The sequence below is a fragment of the Mytilus galloprovincialis genome, chromosome 2 (genome assembly GCF_965363235.1).
Source record: "Mytilus galloprovincialis chromosome 2, xbMytGall1.hap1.1, whole genome shotgun sequence".
Lineage (NCBI taxonomy): Eukaryota > Metazoa > Mollusca > Bivalvia > Mytilida > Mytilidae > Mytilus > Mytilus galloprovincialis.
This window is the reverse complement of record NC_134839.1, coordinates 95,222,147-95,243,595: the sequence shown is the minus strand read 5'-3', so window position 1 is coordinate 95,243,595 and position 21,449 is coordinate 95,222,147. Positions and strand designations below refer to the sequence as shown.

General features: G+C 31.0%; 1 protein-coding gene and 1 long non-coding RNA gene across 5 annotated transcripts in view; both read left to right on the top strand.

The window, feature by feature from the left end:
* LOC143064964 (PDF receptor-like) overlaps positions 1-4,614 on the top strand; it is a 109,859-nt gene extending 105,245 nt beyond the window's left edge. For 2 of the 4 annotated variants that reach the window (XM_076238199.1, XM_076238198.1), the window contains exons 13-14: positions 1,966-2,097; positions 4,199-4,614. In XM_076238199.1, the coding sequence (XP_076094314.1) occupies positions 1,966-2,097; positions 4,199-4,285 (219 nt within the window). In that variant the 3' untranslated portion in view covers positions 4,286-4,614. Of the gene's footprint in view, positions 1-986; positions 1,098-1,965; positions 2,098-4,198 lie in introns of all 4 variants that reach the window. The other 2 variants (XM_076238200.1, XM_076238201.1) reach the window with 2 other exon arrangements.
* Positions 4,615-13,821: 9,207 nt separating this feature from the next.
* Positions 13,822-15,559, top strand: LOC143062463 (uncharacterized). Its single transcript, XR_012974762.1, has 2 exons — positions 13,822-14,223; positions 14,980-15,559. It is a non-coding gene; the product is annotated as an uncharacterized LOC143062463 (long non-coding RNA).
* Positions 15,560-21,449: the final 5,890 nt, after the last annotated feature.

Here is a 21,449-nt window from a genome sequence, read left to right as displayed (position 1 = left end):
CTTAACTATTAACTGAAATTTTGAAATGTCAAACAATATTTCCGTACATACTACTACAATGCTTTGACCCGACATCAACCGAATAAGTAGTCGAAGATATAGTATGTGCCTGCCCCAAGTCATGAGTCGTAATTTTCTGATGAACGGCAATTTGTTAGGTAAAATATAAAGCTTTGTTTCAAGGGTGTTTAAATTAAACTTTGTATGAATTAAAACACAACTTTTAGATCAATCATCATACCAATAATAAAAAAATCTTTATAAATTAAAGGCAACAGTAGTTTCCCAATTTTGAAATCTCAGAATTCTTTTAAAAATAACCCAACAAATATTGTTTAACGAAAAAACAGAAAGAATCATATCTAATACAGATACTGGGTCTGTCTACAGGGTTAGCATCATATGTTATTCGTGCAGTTCCTTCCTTACGCCTTTCTCTTTTAATTTAAAATAAGATATAATCGGTAAATTGATAGATCATACGGCTATTTCATCTTCTAAAGATAAAAGACTTCAACCTATTGTCATCAATAAGTTGCAACATCAGAGTATAATATATCTTGAATGATGGGTGGTAGTCAGGAAGACAAACTCCCTTTCTCATATGGCTGAATGTTATTGTTGCATATTAATACATTTTGCTATTTTTCCCAAAAAACATGAACAATTAAGCCTCAATTATATTTATCTTGATCAATTCATATCAAAAGAAATGCTTTTACTTTTTGCAGTCAGGAATAGAAAAAAACAAAATGTTATAGATAACGATAATGATTCCTTTTATTTTCATTTATGGACTTCCTTTGTAAATGAAAACTAGCACTCTTACAATGCCTTTGCAATATCTTCAATATTTATGTTGAGCGATTATTTTTCAATATATTCAAGAATATATATCTTGAAAGTATATCACAAAAAAATAGATATCTACTGTATACTTTATTAGTCAGAGTTATCGTTCTTACAATATGAGTCTATAATTCTAGGTTCAAGATACAATAAGGCGTCATTTATGCTTTAAACGTCCTACAAGGTGGGATGCATCTCATACTTCAATCAGAATTTACATGTACCCACCACCAAAGAAACAATCGCAGGTATAACCCACATAGTTCGTCGGAGTTTATACACACATATTTATTTCCAAATAGTAATGTTGTTTAGATTAGTTAACATGTGTTTAGATTCGTGATGTTTAACGAACATGAGAAATTGTCAGCTGACATTGGAAGCTAATTAAACGCGCGTTCTTATATCTTAAAAAACATATAAAAGAAAGAGTAATTGTTCAGTGGAAAATCTGATGTTAATTCTAACCCGCATTAAATTATTTGGAAATAAATATATTGTTTTATTATGTCTAAATCAAATAGGTATAGATTGATTTTTGTTATACTAAATGTGATAATTTAGGTTCAGAAATCCAGCTGTTATTGGCCATGGTTTGTGATTAATATTCCATTTTATGTGCCAAACCTCAGTATACTTCTTGCAGAAGCTGTATCTCTTATAACGCACAGCGACTTTATTTCATAAGGAAAACAGTGTCCTCGATGAAATGTTTCGACCATTGTTTATAAAACCGTTCAAGTTGTAAACCCTCGTGTAATTTCAGGAATACCTCATTCTTTTATTTTTCTGTAAATAAATGTTCATTTAACGTTAAATTCATCCAAAACACCAAAGTTCCTACCCAAAAAGAATAGTGTTGCCCAAGTCATATTTGACTCATTTGAAATATTTCATTTTCAATAAACTTTAACTGGTTAATTGAATGCAGCACGATTTTACAATCATCAAAAATGCGCAAAAGGTGTCCTTTATTTTGACCTGTTTTTATTGTAGCACTTTATAGACATTTTAGATAAAAGTGATCATAAAATGGAATATTAGGAAACAAGTACCAATACTTATGATTTAGTATGTTGAAATTTTTACAAGTTAAAAACTTTGTTGTAACTTTAGGTACAAATGACTCTACGCAAACACTGGGGACAATTTCTCCAAAATAGAATGGTCCATTCAACAAGTTTTAGGCGTGGTAGCCGATCGTTTTCCATATTTACATCTATAACAGAAGTTCCCAATGTTAACCAGGTACAAATAGTGACTGTTTAGACGTCAATATTAGAAAGATGTAATCAGTACATGTTTAGATGTCAAACTATCATTGCTTAAGTAATCATAATCAACCATTGTATTTTCCATTTTGCAATGATTCAGTAAATATAACATGTATATCTTATCTAATGAGTGTCTCTTTGACAAATTTCACTTTTTTGGTTCTGCTTACAGAAACAATTTTATCCATGCAATTTGTAAACACGATGGTTGATTGGTATCAAGCAATTACATATATGTAGCAAAATGCTTCAGAAAAATGTCCATGTTCCCCTTGCACTTTAAATCTCAATTAAAATAAAGCACTTGTACCCAGTGTTTGTTCTGTGTAGTTATTTATATAAAACTGCTATTAATATATGTGAAATAGCAAACAGAATGCGCATGGAAGCTCAGTTCGAGTATATTTTTGCATGAACATTGTAGATATAGATATTAGTTTTACATGTAATGTATATGTTAGCATAGTAATGTATATCAATACGTCGTAGTTTTTCATGAAAATGTTTTTGTTTTATTATTTATGTAAATTTAACAATTCAAATTGAAACATCATCAGTTTTGATATAACAATTCATAGACATAAATTATTCGCCTGTCAAGTTTCTCTTGACTTTTACTTCATATTTATAATAAGATGTGTTGTCCTTTTTAACATAGCCTAAGTTTTAGAGTCTTTATTGTAAATATTTGAACATATAAACAAAATCAACGACAAGCAGCCGGTATTTAGACAGCAACTCGACGATACAAGAAAGAAAGAAACAAATAAAATTCAGTTTTAATCGTCTGTCTGTCTTTATTGTAGGTTTGAACGCATTTTGTCGAGAGGTCATCGATGTGTAAACTGTGATTAATAAACCACAAACTGAACAAAGATCTAAAGGACTTCAATGTTCAGTTTGTGATTCGGCGACCAATTTTCACACAAATCATCAGTAATCTCTTGAGAAATATATGTTAAATCAAAACCCAATCCTTTGCAGTTTTTATCAATTTTTTTTTTATATCTTTTGCTTACGATATGTAGTAAACTAAACAGTAGATAGACGCTATATTGATTTGCTGAAAACCATATATGTACAATGAATGCAAAAGTATCTTAAATGAAATATATACTACCTCAATAAATCAAATTAATAACATGTTATCCGTTTTTAAAACATAAAAGTAACGTAGATATGGAAATCATGTAAGAATTATCAATTCGTAACTTCAATTGCTGTTACAAAATATTGAAAATTATTATAAATTAAGGAATGTATCTCCCTCATGCAAAGCTCTGATTCCTTTCACGGATTTGGCTATACTTTTTGGAACTTTTAGATTATAGCTCTTCATCTTTTATGTAAGCTTTGGATTTTACATATTTTGGCCACGAGCATCACTGAAGAGACATGTATTGTCGAAATGCGCATCTGGTGCAGAAAAATTGGTACCGTTTATGTTATTCAAGATGCTTAGAAAACACTTCCATACATATGTAGGGAAGACAATAACAAAAAGTGTATGATATATTGTACATGTAGTCAAGTACAGTTAGCAAAACATGATGATATAAATTAACTTTCCCGTGATAAATTGTTTCTTGGAGGTTATTCAGCTAAACTATTTAAAAACAAACAGTATCTACATTAGACTATAAAATGGTCGATATATGGTTATTCTTGCAAATGAGAAAACTATCTTAAAAGGACATGGAGGTACATTATAGTCTTTTCATGTCTGTTGTCAGGTTTTATTCGACTTATTAGTTTTGAAAGTCAGCTTGGTGTCTTTTTCCTGTTTTTTTCTTATTAGTAAGATCTTAGATACAATTATTCACATAGTAACATTAATCTCTCATCATTTGTTTAGTAGACAACTGTAAAATGTGTTGCAGAAGTTTTATGACAAATATAAGTATCATAAATTAAATAAATGAATAAAATGGTAAAATGATGACCTTTAGGTACATCAGATAAATACACACATTTAACACTAGATGTTTTTATTTCTCTCAAGGAGAATATGTTAAAATATGCAACTTCTACAGTAATAAAAATATGTAATAAACTTTGTCTAAATGTTCTTACAGCGGAGACAGTCGGCGATTCCACCACCAACTGGTAATGCTGTTCCATTATTGAGAGAGATCGTAGCTCGAAGTGATTCTCGTCTGTGATAAACATTTCTCTCTATTGATTATATATAAATTGTATATTTGTAAAGTAAAACGAACAATGTTTTTTTTCTTCTTTTATTGAGATATTGTCATAAATATTGTAAAGTACGATTAAAAAATCTGAACTATTACTTTTTTGTTTACCATCTGCTATTGTGTGCATTCATTTGATATCTGAAAAATAAAGACATGTGTTCGATAGTTGTCTCATAGGCAATTATATCACATCTCCTTATTTATATATTTGTATATGTGGACGGAAAAACACAATTACATGGCAAGATAAAACATTCAAATTGAAAATGTCTTTCGTTCACAGCAGAACCATTTGTTTTAAGAGAATATTACTATTGTATTGGGTAATTTAACAATCAATAGACCGTTGTAAGAAATAATACCAGCATATGTCGATAAAAGTAATTAGAATTATTAATATGGCAATTATGATGCATAACTTGGTTGTAAAATTGCTTTGAATGTAAATGGATTTTGTCATTATGCTTGATTGGAATGTCAATACATGAAGTATGAAACACGGTGATATTTTACACATTAATCATCAAACATTCAAAGTTGATGTTGTTATATTAAGTAGTACATGTCTGTCTATATTACTATCATCAAATTTTAGCCGCTAGCGAACATTCAAACTTTGACATTGAGTTATACTTGTCCTGCAATATACATTTGGGTAGAAACACATAAATGCACAGTACTGTGAATTATATTGACTTAAACAAATAAATGCGTTTTGACAAAAATATGTGAAGATTGCACTCCAAATACATCTTTCGAATGACAGACTACATTATAGCAAAAATAATAAAAACGAAAGAAGAATGGAGACTGAAATTACGACAGGAGAAACATATTTGTTGACATCTTCCTATAGTAACGTTCAAATGGTTGCTTCTGTTCAAATATAGTCAACAGTAATTTGCCGATGTTCAAATCTAATATATCAATCAAAAAGACTAATCAAATTAACAAACAAAAACAGGGGGAATCGCAATGACTCCAAATAGACCAAGATGGAGTGTTTTGACTGCAAATGTGTTGTCATGAGATCTATAATAATTGTGTGGTATTAAAATTTTGAAACTTCTGCAAGACATTTACGAACTGAACATTTTATTTAAAGGCGCTAGCGAACTGACTAAACCCTTCGTCTATAACAGAAACAGTGTATTTTTGATTTCATGCCATTTTGCTTTATCTAATATGTTTTCTTCGTTCTAATCAGCAAGTAGGTTGTATGTGCTGCTCCACATTACTATAAGCCTAACATCCGTTAAAGATCGTAGACAAGTACTCGTCTTCAGTATTTTAATGCACCAACATTAAATTAATGTAATTTAATTTTGGATATAACGCGTTTTCTGATTGGCTGACGTTATTTTGTTATGAGCCCATAGACATAATTTAGTCATGTGACAGTAACGTCATCAACGTTTTTTCATGGTTTTCTACGGTTTAAAATGGAATTTAGAATTAAATTATAAGAAATGACTAATATTTTTTCTGTCTATTCGAAATAACATAAAAAATGTGGTGCACACTGTTAAATAACCCGCTACGCGCGTTATTCAGTGTGCACCAAATTTTTTATGTTATTTCTTCATAGACAGAAAAAATATTAGTCATTCCTTAATTAAATTAATTCTATTGTGATAATCAAACAAGATTATCTGTTTACACAAAGGTAAAGTATATTGTGTGTATATGCTCAATGTGTTATTGAACGTTTATTCTGCTGTCAAGAAATAACAATTGTTTTCTCTCATATTTACTTAAATTCTCATCGTATTGATATCCATTTTTATGGCTTCATAAAATTTGTGACAAAACTTTGTTTGCATGCGTAATTCCGTTGTTGAAAAGGATCCAATAATTTGATTACATTTTGAGCACCAAATAAACAACATAAATCTCTATCAAGATTGTCTGTGTTCTTCAATGTATCATTTCTTTTATAGTTTACTATCGTCGTATTTATTTTGTGTGATTAACTTTTGTTACAGATAAATCATTCCTTTTTTGTCTTAGTTTCATTTTTTTTCAAAATAAATTAAACATTATTAAAACAAATGTTTTATAATTAATAAATTGAATATTCCCGCCAGGCAAAAATACTTTTCAAACGTATATGGGCCGATGCAAAGCGCTACAATAGGTTATGATATATAATAACAGTAGGTATCTGAAAACATCTGATTTTGTTAATTGACGCTAATTATTGACTACATGGAATATGGGAATATTTCTGTATTTATCATTGATATTTATAACTCAATGGTTGGAAGAATTCAATTCTTAAAAGATCATACACAATGCATGTGTTAATAAACACAGAAACTGTAAAAAGTCATATATGAATGCGAGAACAATCTGCAAAATCTAAACTACATCTTCTTTCAATTAGAGCCACATCTTTTATAAAAATTTGGCAAATTCCGTCCGTAAGTACTATAAATTACACTCACCAAACTCAGATGAGTCCTTACAGCTTTTACATTAATGCTAGCAAGACAAATCTTTGTTTGGCTCTCTTGCTTTGTTTGTATCAGTGTTTGCTCAAGCATGGCAATTAAGATAGGCGGGGCTTCAGCTTGTATACATCATACTTAAATTTAATTGGACGTTATGTTTGAGGTTAAGGACACTAAATTTTAAAACATCACATGACACATATTCTCATATGTTTCCTTACCTGTAAATATACAATACAGACAAGATTCTACTTCGTCGAAATGATCTCCCCATTACGCCAGTTCATTTTCACAATCTTAGAAATGGAAGACAATTTTTTTTCAAAGATCCAACTTAAAGACTGTCGTCAAGCACTTTAAGTAAAATAGCTATTCGAACACACATACTCTGATTTTGTGATCCATTGGATAGGTATTTCACTTGACCCCTATATTTCATCTTTTAGTACTGTGATTTTTTAAGTTAAAAAGACAACCTGTAGCTTTGCTATATAAAATGATAGAATCCGAAGCGAGATGTTGTATCAAATACTCTTGCATTGTACGTTTTCCAGACAAAATATTCATCTCAAACACACCCTAACATAAAAAAGGTGCACTCGATTTTCTCTTTTCGATACAATTGTTTCCCATTTTTTGGAATATTTTCTTGAGTTACATAATAGAAGGATATACATTGAAATAACCGACTGAACTAATAAATTGATATGCTATAAAAAAAAAAAACAATATTAGGTCAATGTTGAAGGCCAGTTTCTCAGCCTCATCCAAAAAAAAAAAAAGATTACATTTTTCTTTTATTGACAAATTATTGTATTTTTACAGGTGAGGAACCATGTGAGAATATTTGTCATGTGATGTTTTAAAATTAGGTGTCCTTAACCTCAAACATAACGTCCAATAAAATTTAAGTATGATTTATACAAGCTGAAGCCCCGCCTATCTTAATTGCCATGCTTGAGCAAACATTGATGCAAACAAAGCAAGCAAGCCAAACAAAGATTTGTCTTTCTAGCATAATGTAAAAGCTGTAACATATGTATTTTATTAACGGGAGTTACTGATAAAAGTGTCCAATAGTCATTACCAGACATATTAAAGAATGCTAATATGTGATGTACAATACTTTCCTCTAAAATCTCTAAAACCAATCAACATTGTCAATCTTTCACAACATAAACGAACGCACCTATGATTGTTTACATTTCGACGATTGAGCTCCCCAAAAAGTTAGTTTTTAGCAGTTAAATAGTGATTTGTGGAGTGTATTACTGAACTATATAGTGAATTTAGTATTTCTAGAGATAAACATTTACACTGAAGGATAGGAAATTACTGAAATTTGTTCTTTGGGAACTTTCTGTGAATTCGAAATAGGACGGAAATATGGAGGACCAAACTGGACATGACAGTGAGGTAATAACAAATAACATACAAATAGACAGTACTGAACACAAAAACAAACAAGAGCATGCAGGTGAAACACGTGAAAACACACTTAAAAGACCTAGATCTGAAAATGTTAAAAATGATGAAACTGAAAGAAACAAACGAGTGAAAAAAGATTCAGAATTTCATGAACTTAAATCGTTGATGTACGATCTAGCCACTGAGGTGAAAAGCTTAAATGATAGAGTTTTTGAACGCATAGACGATTTAGAGAAAGACTTTGCCAAGAATATTGTTGAAAATATAACAAAAATGATTGACACTAAGATAAGCACAGAGGTCAACAAAGTGAAGAACGAATTTAAAACAGAGGTAAATACTGTAAATAAAAGAATTGATAGCATTGTAGATAAACTGAGAGTTGATTTTCAAAATTTGAAAAGTGATGTAAATGAGCAAGTGAAACGCAATGATTATGCAGGAGCTGTAAGTAACAATCAAACGCGAAACGACACAAACATTGTTATCAAGATGCTTAGTGAAAGCGAGGCAGAGAAAACAGACCCTGCTACCACGAAAAATCGAGTTTGCGCTATAATAAGAGATGGTCTACGTATCCATGATGTGAAAGTTATTTCGGCTGAGAGGAAAGAAAGTAGAGGAAGAAATCCTGGTGTAGTGGTAGCGACAGTAGAAACATCCGAACAGAAAGAGAAAATTATGAAAAACAAGATCAAGCTTAGACAGACACGGGAATATAACAGAGTGTACATAGAGGATGAACTTACGAGGGAGGCACAAGTAAATCAAACAAATATGATGGCGATTCTCAAGGGTATGGGACGAGACAAAGACTTTGTGTTTGTGAATGGGAAAATAAAGAACAAAGGAAACACACATCGACGTAATGAAACGGAACGTACACACGAACAATCGGAAAGAAATGATAGGAACGAATGGAGAACAGTACGTGGGAGGGACACTCGTGGTAGAGGTGGTCGAGGCAGGCGTCGCGGATATTAGGATTTACGGCTTGGTGTCTGGAACGTTCGTGGATGGTCTACACGTCAGAATGACAATGATAGTTTGAGAAAACTGATATTATATAACTTTGATTTTGATATTTTATGTCTATGTGAAACTTTTTTGAGGAGTAAAGAAAATCTTGAAATTGAAGGGTATAAATGTTTTTCTAGAAATAGAGATTCAAAAAATGTAAATTCCCGCAGAGGTTCGGGCGGGGTAGCAGTATTAATAAAAAATGATGTTTTAAAAGATTTTAAGGTAGAGATTTTAAATGATGATATACAAGATATCATGTGGTTGAAATTTAGTAATAACGAAGATGTTTTTTGTATATGTATTTGTTACTTACCCCCTGGAAATTCTGTGTATAATGACTCTTTTTTATTTTTTACCAAATTACTAGAGCAAGTATATATGTATCAAAATATTGGAAAACTATATATATGTGGTGACTTTAATGCTCGATGTGGTGATATGCAAGATTTTATTGAAGGTGTTGATGATGTGCAAATAAGAGATGTCATTGATGATGTTTTAAATAGGAATGGGGAAATGCTTATTGAATTTCTAGTAGATTGTAATTTATGTATGTTAAATGGTCGTATTGGTAAACATGATTATACAAATATTTCCTCGAAAGGAAAATCAGTGGTAGATTATATTCTTACCCCACATGACCAAATAAATGATGTCATAGATTTCCAAGTTCATACAATGTCAAATATTATATCTCGATTCGATTTAGCTGGTTACGAATCTATTCCGGATCATTCATTGTTAGAATGCACGATATCAACATATGCCGAAAACACCGATTCAGTTGAACAATTAAGTGGCAATGAACCATTAAAAGCGCCGAGAAGGTTTAGATATGATGGTTTACGTAACGAACTTTTTTCAGATGAACCTATGCAAAAACTTTTACAAGATACTATTTTAAGATTAGAACATGCTTTAGATCAGCGACGTGACGTTGATTCGGCCTTTAAAGAACTAAAACATTTATTGGTAACTGAAATTGAACTTACCTGTAAAGAACAAAAGCAAAATATTCCAAATAAACGTCATCATAAAAATAACCGAAAGCCATACTGGAATGAAGAGCTTCAAGATTTATGGGATAAAGCATGCAAGGCTGAAAAGGAATGGACGAGTTGCAAAACAAACGCTAAATCAACGCTACGCAGTACATACGTGCAAAGACGGAAAAACTTTGATACATTTAACCGTAAATCAAAACGTAGGTATCAAATAGAACAGCAAAACCAGTTACATTATCTCGAGGGACATAACACGAAAGATTTCTGGAAATCTATAGGGAAGCTAGGACTAGCAAATGAACGTAAAACGCAACGTTTATATCAGGTTCGAACGGAAAACGGTGAAGTTACAAATGACACTGACACCGTGCTCGAAAAGTGGAAAACAGAATATGAATCGGCATTCAATAGCGTCGACTCGTGCAATAATTATGATGATACGTTTTTAGCAGATATCAAAAACAGAGTGCGAAATGAAAATAACTACAGAAACGATATCGATGTTAGTGGATTAAACCGTGAAATTAGTAGAGAAGAAATTAAGGATGCAGTGTATAAAGCAAAGCTAGGTAAAGCCATTGGTATAGACGAAATACCCAGTGAAATATTGCGGAATGATAATTGTATTAATTTGTTACATAAACTTGTTAATTTTTGTTTTACCGAAGGACAAGTGCCGGAAGAATGGCTCACAAGTATAATTACTCCGATTCCCAAACCCAAAATGGATCCGTTGAACCCGTTAGAATATCGTCCCATTTCAATTATATCCGTACCATGCAAAATATATGCAGATATATTAAATAAAAGACTTAGTTTTTGGCTCGAACAGAATGACATTTTAGCGGAAGAACAAAACGGTTTCCGGAAAAAAAGAAGTTGTCTAGATCATCTCTATGTGTTACAATCTATTATAAAGAACAGAAAACTTAAAAAGAAAGACACATTTGTTTGTTTCATAGATGCAAAGAGGGCATTTGACAATGTGAACCGTGATATGTTATGGCATAAATTAATGAGTATAGGCATAAATGGGATATTTCTAAAGGCTATACAATCTTTATATGATGCTACTAAAAGTGCAGTGAAGCTGGGACATTATTTGACTGATATTTTTCCTGTTAATTTTGGTGTGAAACAAGGCTGTAAAATGTCGCCTTCATTATTTTCTATTTATGTGAATGACCTAGCTGAAGACATACGTGCTCTAAATATTGGTGTAGACATTGATGATTTGAATGTTTCAATTTTGCTATATGCTGATGATATTGCACTTATCGCGCCAGACGAAGAGAGTCTTCAAAATATGTTAAACTGTATTAATTCTTGGTGTATGAAATGGAGAATGACTTTAAATGAGACCAAGACCAAAATTATACATTTTCGTAACAAAAAGGCTCCGAGATCAGCCTTCAATTTTAAATGCGGTGATATGCCTATTAGCTTTGACAATGCGTACAGATATTTAGGATTACATATAAACGAATTTATGGAACACAAATATACGATCCGAGAGATAACAAAATCAGCAAGCCGGGCGCTTTCTGCAGTATACACTAAATTTTTATCATGTGGAGGGATGTCATTTGATGTTTATACAAAACTTTATAAAACTCTTATTGAACCCGTGCTATTACATGGAGCCGGATTATGGGGACACAACAACTGGAGAGAAGTTCAAACAATTCAGAACAAGGCATGTAGACTTTTTATGGGAAGTTCATCAAATGCGTCGAATATAGCGGTGTTAGGTGATATGGGTTTTATAACAACAAAATCAGCCGAACTGTTAGAAACGTACCGTCTATTTTTGAGAGTGCGATATACTTATGACTATAGAATTACACACAAGGTCCATATGTGGGGTATGAATATTTCTCGATCGTGGGACAAGAAATGTTGTAAAATAGCTCATAAACTTGGTATATATGATATCATTGATAGCCAATATTCCAACAGACATAAAATGTATGATATTAAAACAAAATTGTATGAAATTGAAAAACAAGAATGGGTTGAAAAATTGTATCAAGATCGAAATGAACCAAATGGTAACAAGTTACGTACTTATAGACTTTATAAAAATGTATTAGAAACAAGTTCATATCTCAAAAATGTAAATGATAGACAACATAGACGTATTTTATCTAATTTTAGAAGTGGGTCTCTACCTTTAGCTATAGAGACAGGTCGTTACACCAAGCCAAAAACTCTTCTTAATGACAGAAAATGTAAATATTGTACAGTTGATTGTGTAGAAGACGAAAAACATTTTTTAATGCATTGTGAATTTTATTCAGATCTGCGATATGATCTTTTTATGAAAGCAAGTGCAATTAACCCAAATTTTTACGATTTTAATCATGATGACAAATTTATCTTTCTGATGTCACGTGACTGTATACAAGCCTTTTTAGCAAAATCTTTATATTTTATGTTTAACCGCAGAAAATATTGTGTATAACAGATTTTTTTGATTTTTTAATTGTGATGTAAAAGTTTTATTTATTCATTTGTAAATGAATGTTAGAATAAGTTTTAAAGCAAAAGTGTCTCATAAGTCAGTCATGGCTGGATACCGATATTTTAACTCCGATTTAAATTCTTATTTGTATTTTTATACTTATATTATTATGTATGATATTGTTCAGTATTGGTATGTGACACTATAATAAAATATTCTGTCTGTCTGTCTGTCTATAAAAATGTAATAATAATCAGTTGAGATTATGATGTCTTCTCATTTGAGCGAGGACATATTATTACATTTTACTCTTCACATATTTTTCTAACATTGTCATTATTTGATGTTTTATTTTCGACTAATAATGGGTGAACTGTCCCCTTTGTATCCCGTTCCGATATTTTTTCGAACATTTTTGGTATTTACATAGAAATGGTATTTTAGAAATAAATTGCAAAACGTTTACGATCTTCTCATATCAGAAAACAATCTTTCATTAGTAAAATTCATTTGATCTTTAATTAGTTTAACAGAATCAAAGACAAATATGTGAATTTCTGATGACGGAATATTGCTATTTGTTTTTTTATCACTAAAATATTTTTGTGTAGCACTATATTAAAACATGTAATCTCCATTTTGATCTGGTTTTCTGTAAGCTGGGGGCTATAAAGAGAAATATCCAATCAACACTTTATTACTTTAATGTATACAATAAGCTTCAGCATACAACTGATGTTAGATAACAATCTAAATAAGGAGAAGTCAAATATGCAATGCTTAATAAAATCTATTTTAACAAAAGTAGAAATGCAGCAAAATTCCAGCAGAGAAAGAATGTGTACTGCCTTTATGTTTTATATTCTATCAGAATTTTAGTCTATTTGTTTCTCTATTTGTCCATGATTTATCATATAATGGATAGAGTTTGAAAATTAAATCTATAAAGTTGGATAAAATATTCATAATGCTTGCATTGGTAGAAAGCCATTTTGAAAATAAGAAGATGTGGTATGATTGCCAATATGAAAACTCTCCCCAATACATGTACTTCACATGACATATAAAAGAACCACTTTAAGTCATCATACAACCTTACACAATAAGACAAACCCCTACTACATAATCAGCTATGAATTTAAACAATTCAAAGGAGAAGACTAAATATACATCGTGTAACTACTGAATTATTGGTTATACAGCATTAAAATACAACTACTGAATTACTGGTTCCTGACTTGGGACAGGCACATACAGAATGTGGCAGGAATAAACTAGATTGAACTTTATTAAAATATTACCCATTATCAAACTAAAAATGCCTATTACTAAGTGAACTCAGATTACTCTGCTGTTTACATATTTGTTAAACTATAATTTGCTTCTTGTAGAAATTAGCCTGTGAGATCAAGATGCAGATATATCCACCAGATACCAAATGCCACACCAAAGCAGACATTTTCAAATGTTGAGGGACCTATGAATACATCTACATCCTTCATTGTAAAGGACTTTGAAACAACTGATTGAGTATGTTAGCTAACATTTAATCAATTATGTTTGAACAGTGCTACACAACAGCCTGGGTGGATTTTGCTTTTTTCACCGGCCCACTCCAGCTATAATCTCTTTTTTGTTGAAATATTGATATCTAATGCTTATCTGCTTTTTTTTTCAATTGATTGTACTTGCAAGTCTTTTGATTAAACAAAAGAAATTGCATGCCCACTCCTATGGGTGGGCAGAGTTGACAAGCTAGAAAGTTTGCCCACTCCCACTGTGGACGGGTGGACAAAGCAAAATCCACCTGAGCTGTATACGTAGTGTATATTTGAAAGTCAATGACTTCTATTAAAAAAAAAAGAAATCTAGAACTTTACAATCTTTTTTTTAATACCCCTATTTATATACAAAAGAAGATGTCATATGATTACCAAAGATACAACTCTCTGCAAGAAACCAGGTGACACAGAAATTAACAGCTACAGGTCATTGTAAGGCCTTCAACAATAAGCAAAGCCCATACCGCATATTTAGCTTTGAAAGGCACTGAAATGACAAATGAAAGATTATGCATGGTAGGGGTGAAATAAAAAGTGTCTTCTGAGTTCTGACCCCCTCTCCCCCTACATTTATTTCTGGAACATCCCTCAGTGTTGTAACACATAAACACATTTGGTAGTCAGATTGCTTTCAACCATATACTATAGTGATATTTTTCTTCTTCAGAATGCTAAATTTAAAAGTTTAAATTAATTTGTGATGAATTTTCTTTTTTACTTCCAGTTAGGCAAGATGTTATCTCTCATATCAAAGAGATAGAATATGAAACTGGCAGCCAGTATTGATATAATGTGGTACTAAAAGCTCCAATACCATCAGGGGCTGAAGATATAACAGGAATTGTGTGGGATTTGACCAACCTTAGACTAAAGAGAAAAGTTGTTGCTGCATTACAGATATTTTGAACTCAGCAATTTTTATTAATGTTTTTAATGTTAATTCTCTCTCTTATGAATAATATGATATCTATACTTGCAATGAGCATGAATTGAAAGTTCCTCGTGTCTGTAAAACTGTTTTCCCTTGACATTGACCACATTTCATGGATCGGTGAAAAAAAATATGTACCCATGGTCAAGTACATGTATCAGATTCAAAAAGCAATAGGTCTGCTTAATTTTGTATACTGTATGATTGATCCTGATCTCATTGTCATGGTTTATTGATCAATGTTAATATTCAAAAGATTTAATATTGATTGTACATTGTATATATAGATATGATAATATTTATTTGTATCCTTTGAACCATCATGACCATGTTATACTTTCATGATAATGTACAAATAAATATTGAAATGTGATAGAGTTTATTTATATCATTGAAGAAGATTATTTCTATTATTTATTATGTGCATGAAGTAGGATAAACACTTTCTGAAATATTTCATTGGAGATAATTAACCTAACTGAGTTCAATGTTGAACAGGAATGATGGGGTATTTTTTAATAAGCTCTAGTTAATGCTGGTGTGAAATATAAGAAAATGCATCCTCAGTCTGAGCCCTAATGCTGTCATGTGATGTCTGGTGTTGCACATTGGACAAAATCGAAAACATGTAGCAAAACCATAAATATTGTCCAACATGTTTAACCCCACCACATTATGTATGTATGTGTCTGTCCAAAGTCAGGAGCCTGGCCCTGTTATTCAGTGGTTGTGGTTTGTTTGTGTGTAAAATATTTGTTTTTTGATCATTTTTTTTAAAATAAGGCTGTGAGTTTTCTCGTTTGAATTGTTTTACATTGTCATTTTGGCCCTTTTATAGCTGACTATGGGGTAGAGGCTTGGCTCATTGTTAAAGGCCGTACAGTTACCTAAAACTTAATTTCTGTGTCATTTTAGTTTCTTGTAGAGAGTTGTCTCATTGGCAATCATACCATATCTTCTTTTTATTATATACTTTTGAAATATGAGCAAAAAGGAGAGAATTTTCATATTTCAGGTCCTAAAATTACCTTGACCTTTGACCTTTTGACCTCAAGGTTGAAGCTAATCCTTTATCTAATGCATATCATAACGTTATCATAATTAACAAATGTAATGAAAGATTATAGTACATAAAGGTAAGTTTACTATAGAAAATTGAGCAAAAAAGGAGGTCATTGTCTAATTTTAGCTCTTAAAATTACTTGACCTTTTGACCTGAAAGGTTGAAACCAAACCATGATCTTTTGAATATCATCAAATGGTCTTTATTTACAAAGCTTGTGAAGATTATGGGACCAATAGGTAGATACACTTTTGAAAATTTAGCAAAAAAGGAGATTTTTGTTGATTTTAGCTCCAAAAATGACCTTGACCTTTGACCTTTTGAACTTTACATTTCATAAATATCATAGTTTATTCTTATTATAAGATTATATGAAGTATGGTTAGTTTTGCTAAAGATTTACATAAATTATACCAAAAAACATCAGAACAGGGATACCAAGTCTCCATTTACGAACTGTGATCTTGACATTCTAAATCAAAATTTCTCGAAATTGGTCCGGTAAAAGTTTCTAAAATTTTTTTTTAGGATGGAACAATATGTAAAGTTAATTTAAATGTCATTTTTTAATGCTCTGCTGAAATATTCACTTTTGAACTAGTGATGATATAAAATTGACAAATTTTAGACTTTTCTCCTTTTTCTATTATTAGTAACAATAACACAGTTCTAAAAATAGAATAGCAAAAAACAGTTTATTTTTTATGTTTAATTTTACAAGGTTACATGTAAGGTTCCTTTTAAAGATAGATTAGTAAATTATACTATATAGATTTCTTAAAATTACATACTATTTAAACCCCTTATTTGGCATTTGAGGACAAAAAAGGGGGGCACTGTAACCCAGCTCTGCTGTTAACCTCAAATATTTTGCGGATTTTTATTTCATAGTAAGAACTCTTAGACCCCCCTACTTACAATCCTTGATAAAAATGTAAATTATTTTGCTTGTTGTATAATGGCTAATTATGGGCCGAATACCTTAACAAACAAAATGCTGTACCCGCTAACAAAGCGTCAAATATCGTTACCATTGCGGTACCTAATATAGTACGACTTTACTAAACACAGCATTTAAACTTCATGAGAGACTAAAGATACCAAAAGGAACATTAAAATTTATCAGTGGAAAATAAAATGACAAGGCAATGGCTTAAAAAGAAAAACCAAAAACAACAGTTCACAAAACACATCACAGAAACTAACAACTGTAGCACGTTAGTTATGTTAAAGGTCGAACTAATTTACCCCATATAAAAAGAAGATGTGATATAATTGCCAATTAGACAACTATCCACAAAATACCAAATGACGCATGTTTCTTTTTATCTAAGTGTCCGTAACCGAATGTTGTGTTTTTGAATGAATGTAACTATAACAAAGTATGTTCGATCATCCCCTTAATGATTACTGATCGTAATAGTTCATAATGAATATAATAATGTTGCCGAAACAAATTATGGAACTTTATAATAGGAATAAATTTCACACTAAAGATTAAACGAGACGTCTAGTATATAACATACTGTGATCATGATATATTATCACATTTTCTTACAAAAAAACTGTAAGTATTTTACAATGTACGTTAATGTATAAGTTACCTTATTCAAATTATTTTTTTTCATATAAATTGTCTTCTTTAAATTCATTTTAAATTTAAGACAATTTATTTATAAAAATATATTTTAAAAATTATTTGCACGATATTCTCCCTTTTATATTTGTTAGATATAATCTATATTGCGATATTTTGAAAGCCTGAACCACAGAAGTTCGGTTGCAATAAAAAGATTATGATATCAATCTAACATTTATAGTTCTTTTCCCTGTTTTGCGTATTCTAAATATTCGCGCTAAGAATTGATACGGTATATTCCTTTAATTCATCATTAAATAAAATATCAGTTTCAAAATTTGCCGTTCCAAGATGTGCCTGAAATATATGGTTTATCAAATAACACTCAATTGTTTGTCTCCTCCCAAGCATGCATTATATATTAATATTTACCGCACACATTCTTATATATTGAATTTTATGTCACAGAAATCATGAAATTGTACACCAGGCTAGCAGTTTTGTTGGTGTGCACGACTTTGGTGTTTGGAATTTCAAGAAGAAAAGATGAAGTAAGTTTCACTTTTGTCATGTTGATTTTTTTTATTACAAGCGAAATCTTTTATATACGTATAATGCCCTTCAGAAAAAGATGTAGGAAGTTTTATTAGTACATTTAAATTAAAATCATTATTCAACAACATATAAGTGCATTATTTAATTTATTTTGGTTGTCAATGTCCAGGATTTTGCAACCAATATATTTGGTAATTTCTATAGATGAGAAATCGAACCGAATCTGTTGCCGTCTTAAAAACATATAATAGCGTGACCGTTTTTTGTTCCGCGTTGCACGATTCCCTGTGATTGTGAGATTTAAAGCACTATTAAAATTCATTTGGTTTTTGTGGGTTTGTTTTGCTGTGCATGTACTGGTTTTGTGTCATGGATTGATAACCCATATCCTTTACTTTTCTATCAGGAACATACAATACAAAACGGATTTGTTGAGATCAAATTCATTTCAAAAGTTAAATGAATGATACATATTATATGCAAAGACCGTGAAAAAAATTCAAACGTGTTTATTGTCAGAAACGAAGGAAAAAACAGAACAAGGCACGATTCAGCCGTAAATAACATATATTCTTCAAGTCTAGAAGAAACTTCATGGAAGTTAAATAGTCAATTCTCTTACATGTATAAATGTAAATAACATGTCAACGAAAACGAATCCACCTTTGAACACCGATATACTACTGTTGCCTTTGTTTACTGTCATTTGATGAGGATTAATGGAGTTGTTGACCGATCGATAATTAATAAACTATGCACGCATTTTAATATAGGAAGTCAGTGATGAATGTAAGGATCTTCTTGAAAAACCTGAAATAGATGATGATAAGATGACAAGGGAGGAACTGGTATGTATCTACTGGTCATCTGGTGGATCCCAAAAGGATGCTGAAAAAAAGGCTGATAAATCTATACAAGAGGGAGACGAGAATGGCAATGGTGTTATAGATGGTGACGGTATGTACAAGTATATAATAACCTCAGTCAGGTTTCACATTACATGGAAACTAAAACTTTAACTTACTTTAAAATTATACGGCCATTTCCTGGTATTTGCATTTTTCAATTAGTTTAACAGCCCAATAAAACCAGCATAAATGCAAAATATACCTAATAATACCTAATGTATCATTAGGTATATGCATCTATGTTGTAAATCCATAAACTGTTTAGTCTGTTTGAAAACATGACGATTTCGGCCCCTGTTTAGCAAAATATAAGTAACTTTTGATGATCAAGATGCTGTTTTTTTTTCAATAGAGGCAGTAAGATATACAATAAACAAGATCGAAAATATTTCAACATGAATTTGCTTAGCCTTAAAAAATAATGACTGAGAAATTATGTCCATTAAATGATCATATACGTATAAACAGATTTACTTTTAATTTGAACTTATAAATCATAATTCCTTTTTTATGACAATATTTTATCTATCCTTGGTCAACATATCTATATGAATAAAACTGAATATGTGACATCAAAGCGTTGACTATTTTCTATATCAAGCGAATTGCGTTTAAAGCAATTGAAATGGACTATGCTCTCTGAAAAATCGAATGAACTAGGCATTTACAACATAGATACATATACCTAAGGATACACTAGGTATCAACAGGTATATTTAAAAAAATCGAATTTTTTAAACAACATAAATATGCTTAGTAAACCTTTAAAAACAAACAGGAACACAAATATCTAAATACTCAACTGATTAGGGTTTTAAGAATTAAAAACACATATTTCTTTTCTGCATTCAATTAACATTCGATACATTTTTCCTTCAACAGCTATCTGGAAATAAGCGCAATCAAACGTACCCTTAGAAAGTGTTTGGCCACCCTGCAATTTTCTTTTTTTTTTCAAAATTACTTGATTGCTGTAACAAATAAGTTCGAATATGACATATTTGCAAATTACAGATAAGGTTCAGATTAATAATAATCTAATGGATATTGCCTTAAAGAATACTGAAAATGTAGGAGACTTTGCTTTCAATATTGTGTTCAATAATATCACATATTATTTTATGATATAAATACACTACTTATGTATTAGGATTAATGGTTATTTCGTGAGCATTAAGGTTACAAGGAAGTTATTTTTTACATAGGCGACAAAGGTATCAGTTGTTGGTCTTGCGATTTCATTACCATAATTCATTGAAAAAATGTCGAAATTTTGAATTATCAACACCTTTGGGCGTAATTAAAACTGCAAATTTCATATGGTGCTTCAGCTTATTTGATAGAAAAAGAACATTTTTTAAGGGTACTCAACGGTTCTGGAATTTTCGAAATAGTATAATTGAAGAACACTCCTTGCTAAATTTGGCACAGAAAATGTTGTTCGTCACAGAGAGTTGCCTCTAAATTTCTCGCTATTTCTATACCAATGGCCAACACTTATTTCTCATTATTTCAAGTTTGATTTCTAATTACCAGGGCAGCAGAAAATAAAACTACTTCTACCTATTATCTTGGGTGTGAAATCTATGTGGTACCAGTCATCTTCCTTTTAACCTATATTCAAGATAATGATATGGCTATATTAACTCATTGACAAAAGAACCAAACTAGTAAAAGAAGTGTAATTTTGAAAATACGTATCGATAATATATTTAATAATAGACACAACGGATAAGTGTTTGTTCATAAAAAGTCTGGCCTTGAAGGCATAAAACTTTGCTCAGTGGTCGGAGCACAAAAATCATGCTCGAAACACAAAATCCAGTATTTTGATTGGTTGATTTTTGAGTCTGAGTACAAAAATCGTGCTCGAAAGTTTTATGACCACAAGGGACTATGGTATTGGTATATATTTTCGAAACAATGCTTACCTATTGTATCTACATTATATATCTTATCAAATGTTATTGGTCTTAAATATCACATGAAGCCTTATTTTCAGCAGTTATTCAGTTATTGTGAAATATCTAATAAGGATTTTTCTAATCAAAAAGGTAACAGTTAGATTTAAGATTTTTTCACAATTTTGTACCAAAATGTAATCCTTTTTAGATCGTATTAAAAAAATATATTACAATTACTTACATAAAACGCATTG